Source organism: Perissodus microlepis, chromosome 15 (genome assembly GCF_051167445.1).
Source record: "Perissodus microlepis isolate ML-2025 ecotype Zambia chromosome 15, ASM5116744v1, whole genome shotgun sequence".
Lineage (NCBI taxonomy): Eukaryota > Metazoa > Chordata > Actinopteri > Cichliformes > Cichlidae > Perissodus > Perissodus microlepis.
Window position 1 is genome coordinate 26,194,587 of NC_140475.1, and position 9,491 is coordinate 26,204,077.

A 9,491-nucleotide genomic window follows, 5' to 3' on the forward strand; every position below is an offset into this window, starting at 1 on the left:
AGTCTGAGTCACACCTGCACAGGTGAGCCCGGCAGGCAACCAATCAGGACAAGCAGAGTCCCTGTCATCCTGATAATAACAAATTACAGTAGTCCAGCCTAGAAGTATTAAATGCATGAACTAGTTTTTCAGCATCACTCTGAGTCAGGATATTTCTAATTGTAGAGATATTGCACAAATGAAGCAAAGCAGTCCGATATATTTGTTTAATATGCACACTGAAGGACATATCCTGGTCAAAAATTACTCCAAGGTTCCTGACGGTGTTACTGGAGCCCAACGTAATGCCATCCAGAGTAAGAATCTGGTTAGATATCCCAAAAGGTTGATTCTGTTCATCTGGATGTTTTCAGTCATCATCAGGTGTCTTCTTCAGTCTCACCTGACTGCAGCCATTGTTCAAATCTCTGTGAATGGTACTCATGATCATTGATTGAAGACCATAAACTGACCTCACAGCCCATTGTTCATTCAGTGGTGCTAGTTTCAGTCACTGTGCAAATGTACTCTTTATAAAGTTGGAAACCTACAGTCAGCTGAGACTGAAGAAGTCACTTGATGATGACTGAAAACATCCAGATGAACAGAATCAACCTTTTGGGATTTCCTTACTTAGGCTACGTTGACACTGCAGGTCTTAATGCTCAATTCCAATTTTTTGATCAAATCCGATTTTTTTTTTTTTTTTTTTTTTGGTCTGCTTGTTCACACTACAAATAAAATGCGACAGCAAACGCGCTCTAGTGTGAACCCTCAAAGCGGCCCGCATGCGCAAAAGAAGACGTCACACACAACACGCTCTGTTTAGACCCAGAGCAAACAATATTGTTTGACTGATGGCCCTTAATATAAAGACTTCGGACTTAACGTTTCCCAATTTTTGCTTTAAGTTATTTTGTTATTTACATAATAATGTAAATAACCTAATAATTATCCTTATTGCTGTTTTAGAGAGGAGCGGTGCTTCAAAGGATAGTTGCAGATTTCTGTCAGAATCTGCAGATTATACAGTACAAATAAAATGTTCACGTTTCTCCAACGTATGTCTTCCCAACAGTTTCACTAACATATACACTGGATGGCCAGGAAGCGTTCGCAATGTCTTCTCGGGCGCTTCTCCGGAGCTGATAATTGGCGTCTGTCTTGTGTCAGTGACGTAAAAGACGGATTTAATGCAACCTGACCATTCAAACAGTAATCGCTTGACCATTCAAACAGCAGTCGCTTTCTAAAACATCGGATATGTATCGGATTCATTACCACATACAAAAGTGACCCAGATTTGATTTGAAAATATCGGATTTGTGCCGTTCACACTGTCATACCATGATCGGATATGGGTCGCATAGGGTCAAAAAAATCGGATTTGATGCGCTTTCGCCTGCAGTGTGAACGTAGCCTTAGATGATCGAGCATCAAGACATCTGGTTAGATACATTATTTCCAAGATTTTCAGGGCTGAGTAAAATAACCTCAGGTTTATCTGAAGCAGGAAGTCGGAGGTCATCCCACCTTTCCTGTCACTCATTAAAGGTTAATGTGTTTTATTAAAAACAGGACAAAGACAGCTGCTTCTTCTGTGGTGTTTCTGGGGACATCATGAGGACACCCACTGAAGCCTTTAAGCTTGAAGTTCACTGAAATAAGCTGAGTGCAATCGAGCTGCATGTTTAATCCGTCCACGTGTGCTTCCTCCACTTACAAACCTATAAACCTGTCAGCTCGAGAAATGTGCACAGAATGAGCTATGCAGGAAGTGTCTGTGACTTCATAGGAAGTTTTTTTTTTTTTCTTTTTTCTTTTTTTTTCTTACAGTAAAACACTGAAATTTCTGCAGTAGATGGTGGAAAAATGTAATTTTTTCCGACCATAGGAAAAACTGAACCAAAGCTCCAGGTAAATTGTTGTTATTGAGCACTGTATACTACATGTCTCATTCACACGCATGCATACAAACTAGTGTGTCAATAGATTTAAAAAAAAAAAAAATTAACTAATTAATCTCACAATTTTCTGTAATTAATCGCAATTATTTGATCAATAGCCTGGCTGCAATTACACTTTTTCAACTTTATATTTAAGCTTGTAACAGACATTTATATCAAAGAGAAATTGAATAGTTTTCTTGTAACACATGTGAAATGCAACTTTTTTTAAAAACCTATATTATTATTATAATAATAATAGGTAAGTATACCCATAGATAGATAGATAGATCTATATAGATATATAGAGATATCTATCTCTATCTCATTATTTCCGAGGTAGACTTACTGAGCCCCCTGATGCTCCGTGAGTGATTTGTCGCAAGCTGGGTGACGCATTAGCCAAAGTCTTAGCAGCATGCCCGGCTAACGTATGCTTCACATCAATGTGATATTTTAAGCTCGGTGAAAAGAAAATTCCTTCTTGCACAATGTGCATAATACTTTGCCGGTCAACTCTTGTTATTGTTTTAATACTCAAATTTCCCATCAAGAGGGCCAATGTGCATTTATCATCTTCCAAATTGAGTTGATTGGTTCAGCTGCCTGTCACTACTAGATCTACTGCCCATTTGCGCATGTGCGAAGGTAACTCTACTTGGACAAACTGCCCGAAATGCATTGACAGAAACATTTCAGGGATTTTGAGTCCTTCTGCACTCCAGATCCATTAATAGCGGTAATTTTTTTAAATCACGTTAATCGTGATGACTGCTTAATCTGCGTTAACGCATTCATTTTGACAGCACTAATTCAAACACCTTCTGTATGCTTCAGTGGTTTGGAACGCTCATGCTCCGATGGATGTGTCAGAGAGCAACTCAGCTTTAGTATCTCGTCATGGGATCGAGCCACCAAATGTCTAATCAGCTCTAGACAGTGGGCCAACTCTGGCCCCCGGGCCTCATGTTTGACACCTCTGATACAAACCAAAGTCATTAAAGGCAAACCTGCACACGTGTGTATGCAGTTCTTTCTTAGAGGGATCAACAAGCAACATAATGAGTTACCATGGAAACAGAGTTCTCAGGTATGTGTTTACAGACAGGTGATTGGCCTGATTCTGGGGTTTGGACATAACCTGTGATCTGAGCGGAAGCAGGTTCGGGCCAAACTGACTACATTTAAAGAGTAGATCTCAGGTATGTGTTTACAGACAGGTGATTGGCCTGATCAACAGGAGCATCAGCCGAAAAGCTCCACCTTCCTGTTAATTCTGACTCTGGTTAATTGCTCCATGGGTCCTGCTGTTCTTATTCAGGTCAGCTTCAATGATTCATTTCTCCTGGGTGCTGTCTGACAGGCTGCTTAAACATTAATGAGGCTGAGCATTTGCCTTCCAGGAGCTCGGCCAATCAGAGCGTCTCAGAGGCAGAAGTGCAACAACAGACCCAATCACAGCAGAGCAGGAATCAGGTCAGACTTCCTGCTGCTCCCTCTACAATGGCGTGATGAACCTGGAGCTCGAGTCCGCCTCTGGCATCACATCTGTTTATTCATGTCACAAAGTTTGAGTTTACAAATAAAAAGCTGAATCACCTGCGGACGGCACGTAGGTGCGTTTCAGGTGAGCCTCACTCTGTGGTTTAAATAGTCCTTTTTTTCCTCTCAACTCTGTCTGGCAGGAGCAGCTGCTCACACACCTGCTGAATTTTCTTGGGACTTCTTCTCTTCTGCAGTCTCACACTCTCTGCGGCTTCCTGTTTCCACTCAAACGCCTCCATGCACATGCACAGTGTTAACCACAGACGCACGCTGCTCTGAAGCAGTCGACTTCCTGTGTGTTCACCTCTTGATGAACCCTCTCTCGTGCTTTTTGTTGAGTTCTTCATAGAATTATCTTTGTGATCACTGATGTAAGGCACATCCAACTTGCCATCCACTCTCACCTTATCTGTGACCCTGAAAAGTCTCAATGTGACAGAAAATAAAGTTCCTGAATATTAAAACTACAAAATAAACTTCACTGTCACCAGCCATCAGATTAAACAGGAAGTGATTCCATTTTATTTTTAGTTAGTTTGTGGGTGATCGCAGCCAATCAGTGGAGAGGTGATGATGATGAGACGATTCCATCCCATAATTCAAAGTAGCACTCCATCAGATTAAAAAAGAAAAAGCTATCAGCAACTCAGATTTGTTGATAAATGCCTGACGCACCTGAAGCTTATAATTCTGTTTATCTGAGCTTCTTTTTGGACACAATACTGTTCACTCTCTTAGTTGTCAGAGGTCAGGGTGGGTGGAGCCTTCAGTGGGTCTCACAGCTTTCTGTTTTTATTATCTTTATTCATTTCTAATGTGGTTCTGTTAATGTTAATGTGTTTTAATGTTGCGCTCTGTAAACTTTTCCTAGCGTAGACGCTGACATGTGTTCTGTATAAATAAAGTTGTTCTTAAAAAAAAAATACCTCTAATGTCAGCATTTTGTAGTCTGTCTTCTGGGTGTTGTAGTTTTATGCTTCCAGCATTGGGTTATTATTCTCCAGGTTCTCTGATACTCTCGTTATCTGATTGAGGAAATGGAGGTGGTTTAGGTCATGTGATCATACGATGGTTATATGGGGGGGGGGGCAACTAAGCTGTAGTGTTTGCACAATAGTCGAAAAGTGCAATAGACAATTGGCTGCTACATCTCATTAATGAGTATTTTTCACTGCCTATTTATATATTCTGTATTTATATATGTGTATATATGCTATATTTATCCTTATGCTTCTATTCGCATTCTCTTTCCCCCCTTTTTTATATTCTAATTTCTTTACTATGCAAATTTCTGTCTGTGTCCTGCTACTGGAAACTGATCACGGTTACATTTAATTCAAATTGCTTTAAAAAAGTCCACATGAGTGAACATGAAAAATTTACATTTTTTTTAATGATGACAGAAGACATTAGCCAGTCACTGAATACAATTTAAAAACTGTGAGACCAGGTGTGTGATGTAGCTACGGTTCAGAGAAAACAATAATCTGAGGTCACCTGTCTGTCCGGTTGAAGTGCTACAGTAAAAAGTGTCCCCTCAACAACAGAAAGGACATGAACAGCTCCTCAGTGCACACAAAAGTTGTTTCTGATGGAACCCGGCAGGTGAACCGTGAACCTTCTGAACACCTGACCAGGTGAAATGGGAATAAAAATGAGTTTATTTGGACACAGATATGTGATCAATAATCAGATATCAGCGACAACTGAGTCACATCGTCTCTGTGAGCTCTGATTGGCCTGCTAGTTCCCTGCAGGTGTGAATGTTTGAGATGCAGTTACATGTTTCTGTGTCTGCGGGAGTGGCCACGCACTAGGTGTTCGGCCATCAGGTACGATGCTGCTGTTTCAGTCTAACATGTGGCAGCAGGGAGGCTGACAGTGTGCAACACAGCAGTGCACACAGAGCACTGCAACATCACAGATCAACGTCTCTCAGGCCTTATTCAAGTCCTCGTGTTTGTGTCACCTTCGTTACTCTAGCTTCTGTCTCTAAAGTTCTCGTTCCAAACATTTCTGTTGTTGTTTTTCTGTGTATGCGTAGCACTCAAAGTCCCCCGGTTCTTGGTCCTGGCCCTCTGCGGTCACTGCAGGACACTGCAGTGTTGTGGAACCGCTACCTCAGGTCCCGGGTGGTTTTCCTGCTGCCAGCCTCTCACTGCCCGTGTTGAGCTCTAAAGAGTTGTTGATCGGCTGGATTTTGTTCTTGCTGGTGTTGGACGGAGTTCTCACCAGCACCCTGCCACAGACCTGTGCAAGTCCTTGCCGTAGATCCTTTCGAATGTTGTTGCTTGACAAGACGTACAGGATTGGGTTGACAGCGCTGTTGATGGTGGACAGGCCCAGCGATATGGTGTAGGGTGTGTACATGGCCTTCTGAAACGAGCAGTTGTCAAGCCACGGGAAGTGGAAGATGACGCCTCGGACCAGTAGGATGATGTGGTATGGGGCAAAGCACACCAGGAACAGAACCACCACACCCACGGCCAACTGCCGGACACGGCGTTTTTGTGCCGACTGCAGCCCTGTGCTGCGCTGCACATTAGCCAGGATGCCGCGGTTGGTGACCACCAGCAACAGCAGCGGGAGCAGGAAGCCGATGACGAAGCGAGCGTAGTAGAAGCCTGTCACCATCGCGCTGCTCTGACTCGGCTCGAAGCAGTGATGCGAACCCTCTGTGGCGCCCTCCTTCATGGTGAAGACAGGGGCGTGCCCGATGGCCACCACCAGGATGATAGCGAGAACGACAAAGGCGGCGTGGCGTTGCCGTCGCAGGCCACGGGACTCCAGGCTGTAGACAACGGCGACGCAGCGGTCGAAGGAGACACAGCAGAGCAGGAAGATGCTGATGTACATGTTGTTGAAGAAGATGTAGCCCGTCAGCTTGCAGAACGCTGACGACCATGGCCACCTGTGACCGCTGTTCACGTAGATCGCCCACAGCGGCAGCGTCCCCAGGTAGGTAAGGTCACAGACCGACAGGCTGCACAGGTACACGCCCAGCACATTCTTCCTGCGCACCTGCAACCCCGTGAGGAGGACTGTCAACAGGTTGGCGGGCAGACCGACCAGCAGCACGGCGCTGTACAGCAGCACCAGCGGTAGGCGGCCCTCATCATGCGGCAGCGTGCAGTTCAGGTCACTTCGATTGGTCGTCTGGGTCACCATCTCGGTGACTGCCAGCATGATGTCTGCGGGGAGAGACAACCAATCAGAGCCCAGGGCTAATCATCTGCAGAGAGATACAGCCAATCAGAGTCTTTATACTGATATCAGCATAAATAAAAACGTAACTTAAAGCACAGTGAACGGGATCACACAAGAAGGTCAGACAGGATCCATGGAGACGGCAGCAGAATCCGACCCAGCTGAGCATGCTCAGCAGCGAGAGCTGCTCTGATCAGTGTCACGCTGAAAAAGCACCTGAAGGTGTCGATCAAACGGCGGTCTGAGGGGAGGTTTTCACCTGCTGTATGTGGGCTGCACAATTCATATAACACCTGGCACAGCCCTGAATAATGACCTTCAATGGAGAGAGTGGGGATAAAGAACATAGGCCTTTTGGTTTCTGCATGATTTTAACACCAAATGAGGCCAAAAACAGCTCGATCATTAAAAAAAAGGTCTGAGCTCTCACATCTCACCCACACTCTTATTCTGAAACTTGATTTATTCATCACTACATACTTGAATGAAAAGAACTTTCCCCTCACAGACGAGCGCAGGCTGAGTGGCTGATCTGTGACAAAGAGTTAAAGCCATACTGGTGAGCACCGCAAAGCAAGGATAAACCAGGTGATCAGAAATCTGTTAAATGAGATTAAAATAAACTAAACCCTGAAAGAATTTGAGACTGTAAAGTAAATTTCACTTCCCCTTCCTTCTAAAGTCAAAAACCTTCAGTGTCGTAAATGAGCTTTTAACCATCTAAATTCTGAAAGCTGGATCACCAGCTGCCTGCAGGTAAATTTGGGATTTCTGGACTCGTATCAGGACTGAGCTGTTATCAGGAGGTAATGAATTCACTTTAAGGTGAGCCGACCTGTTCCAGATCCAGGTCTGGGACTATTTATTTATGCTCTTCAGCCTCAAGTATGCAGATTTTCATGATTTGCTCATGTTCATTAAAAAAAGGAAAAGTTCCTCCGAGGTCATGAAATAAAGTCATGTCAATTCATACAAGACATCGTCAGAGGTTGAATCTGTTTCTAGGTGTTCACACATTGTTTTACACATAAATCTTAAAGGGTCTTAAAGGGGTTTTTTGTGCTCGCCGTTTATAAACTCATCAGCGAGTTCATCAGCGACCTGAATCTTTCCTGTGGGCGCAGTCAGACACTGTTAGCTTCCTCTGACCTTTATACCACCTGATCGATTGGTCATCAGGCTGACCGATCACGATTATGAGATGACTTCCTGTCTGAAGTGAGCCTGCACAGGAAACTGCTGCAGGAAACCCTGCCACAATAATGGTTCTCACGTCTGTCATGCTGAAACCTCACCTCATCGGCACATGGAAACCACGTATCTCTGGGTCTGGCTAGGTAAGCTTTCTTTTTCTGTGGTTTCAATCTGAGCACTCCACAGAGTGCAATGTACTCAGAGAAGACAGTTTACCTGAAATGATCCTCCTCTCCCTCCTCTGGCAATGTAATGAGTCTGAAATGTGCAATCAGAATCAATCAATCAGAGGTCTCAGCTGATTCCTCCCCTTTACACACCTGACACAGGAATACATACTTGAAATGGCGATCGATAACTTCACCTCCATACTGATCCCTCATCAGTTCACACATAAAGTCCTTGTAACAGTACTTCAAAGGAGTACTGCAGAAGTACTGTGTACAATGCACTATTAGTACTCTAAGTGCGCGGCAAGTTTAAAGTGTACATTAAAATACTCATTTGTTACTGCAGTAAAAATACACAAGTACTCAGTACTACAGTTATCGTTACTTTATTAACCAATCAACTATCTTCTGTTATTACTCTTACATATACTACAAGAAGAGCTGTTTCTTTAAGCAGTACTGCAGTAAATTTAGCTGTGTACTTTGTTGTACAATAACAAATAAAAGAATGTAAACCGGTTGCAGATCAATGAAGTAAAAAAAAAAAAAAACTAAACTCATTTTAGGCCTCAGACCTCTTCTTCTGCTGACAGCTCTATGTCACACTGCGTTATCTTTGGCGTGTTTCAGAGTCACTAGAGAAACAGGAACAAAGAGCCCAGGGACAAGGCTGCACTTGAGGTTCAGTGTGAATATTTGATGCTCTTTGTTCTCATCCTCCTCTTCATCACCGACTGACTCACTTTAAACGAATATTTTCTGATCGGTTGATCGATCAGCTGTGTGTCCCGCTGATCGATCGACTGGATTAATAACTCGATCAATAATACTGGTTTTTCATCAGTAACCTCTCTGTACAGTACTATGTATACTGCAGTACTACGTGAACTGAAAGTACACTCAGAATATTTGAAGTACACCACGTGACTTTAATGCTATTACAGCAGAATGAAGTACTCCGTCTAATAAACCTGGCAGCACTACAGTGTATTTGCAGTAAGTGTATGTCTCTGTACCTGCACGCGCTGCCTGCTGTCCTCAGATGAAGCTTGCCTCTGTCCTCGTGCTGCTCCTTAACGAAGTGATGCTCAGTGACGTCCCGCAGTCACGTGACTCCTAACCGTCTCATCGACACCTCGTTTTCGTCTGTTATCAGAGACCATCGATAAACGCCAGCCTGCACGCGTTCAGTCTCCTCAATGACGTGAAACCGCGACCACGCGCCGCCTGCTGGCAGCACGAGGAGTCTCATAAAATGCACGGGGCCGTAAACACAAACCTGTACAAAACGTGTAAAATAAGAAGGAAGCGCCAACATTCAGAGCCAGCGGAGTGAAAAATATCGATGTTTGGCCTGAAAACTCGATAAATATCTGAATGTTTGCTCTTCAAAGCTGCTGTTTATTTCCCTTTAATCTCTCATGTGGTGATGAAAAAAATCGTCATTAAT

The 9,491-nt window shown here is 43.7% G+C and overlaps 1 protein-coding gene across 5 annotated transcripts; it reads right to left on the reverse strand.

Annotated features, from left to right (window-relative positions):
* Positions 1-4,843: 4,843 nt before the first annotated feature.
* Positions 4,844-9,402, reverse strand: gpr132b (G protein-coupled receptor 132b). Of its 5 annotated transcripts, XM_084954036.1 has the most exons (3): positions 9,058-9,402; positions 8,088-8,129; positions 4,844-6,661 (listed from the first exon to the last, which is right to left on the reverse strand). In XM_084954036.1, the coding sequence occupies exon 3, from the start codon at positions 6,654-6,656 to the stop codon at positions 5,592-5,594; it is 1,065 nt and encodes a 354-aa protein (XP_084810162.1). In that variant the 5' UTR covers positions 6,657-6,661; positions 8,088-8,129; positions 9,058-9,402; the 3' UTR covers positions 4,844-5,591. The 5 variants fall into 5 exon arrangements, with proteins under 5 accessions (XP_084810162.1, XP_084810161.1, XP_084810159.1 ...); XM_084954035.1 differs by lacking the exon at positions 8,088-8,129; XM_084954033.1 differs by lacking the exon at positions 8,088-8,129 and having other exon boundaries at positions 4,844-6,702.
* Between the last annotated feature and the right edge of the window lie 89 nt (positions 9,403-9,491).

Bases quoted from the DNA above. Each gene is read 5' to 3' on its own strand.
- gpr132b (XM_084954035.1), bottom strand. From the start codon at position 6,656: ATGCTGGCAGTCACCGAGATGGTGACCCAGACGACCAATCGAAGTGAC.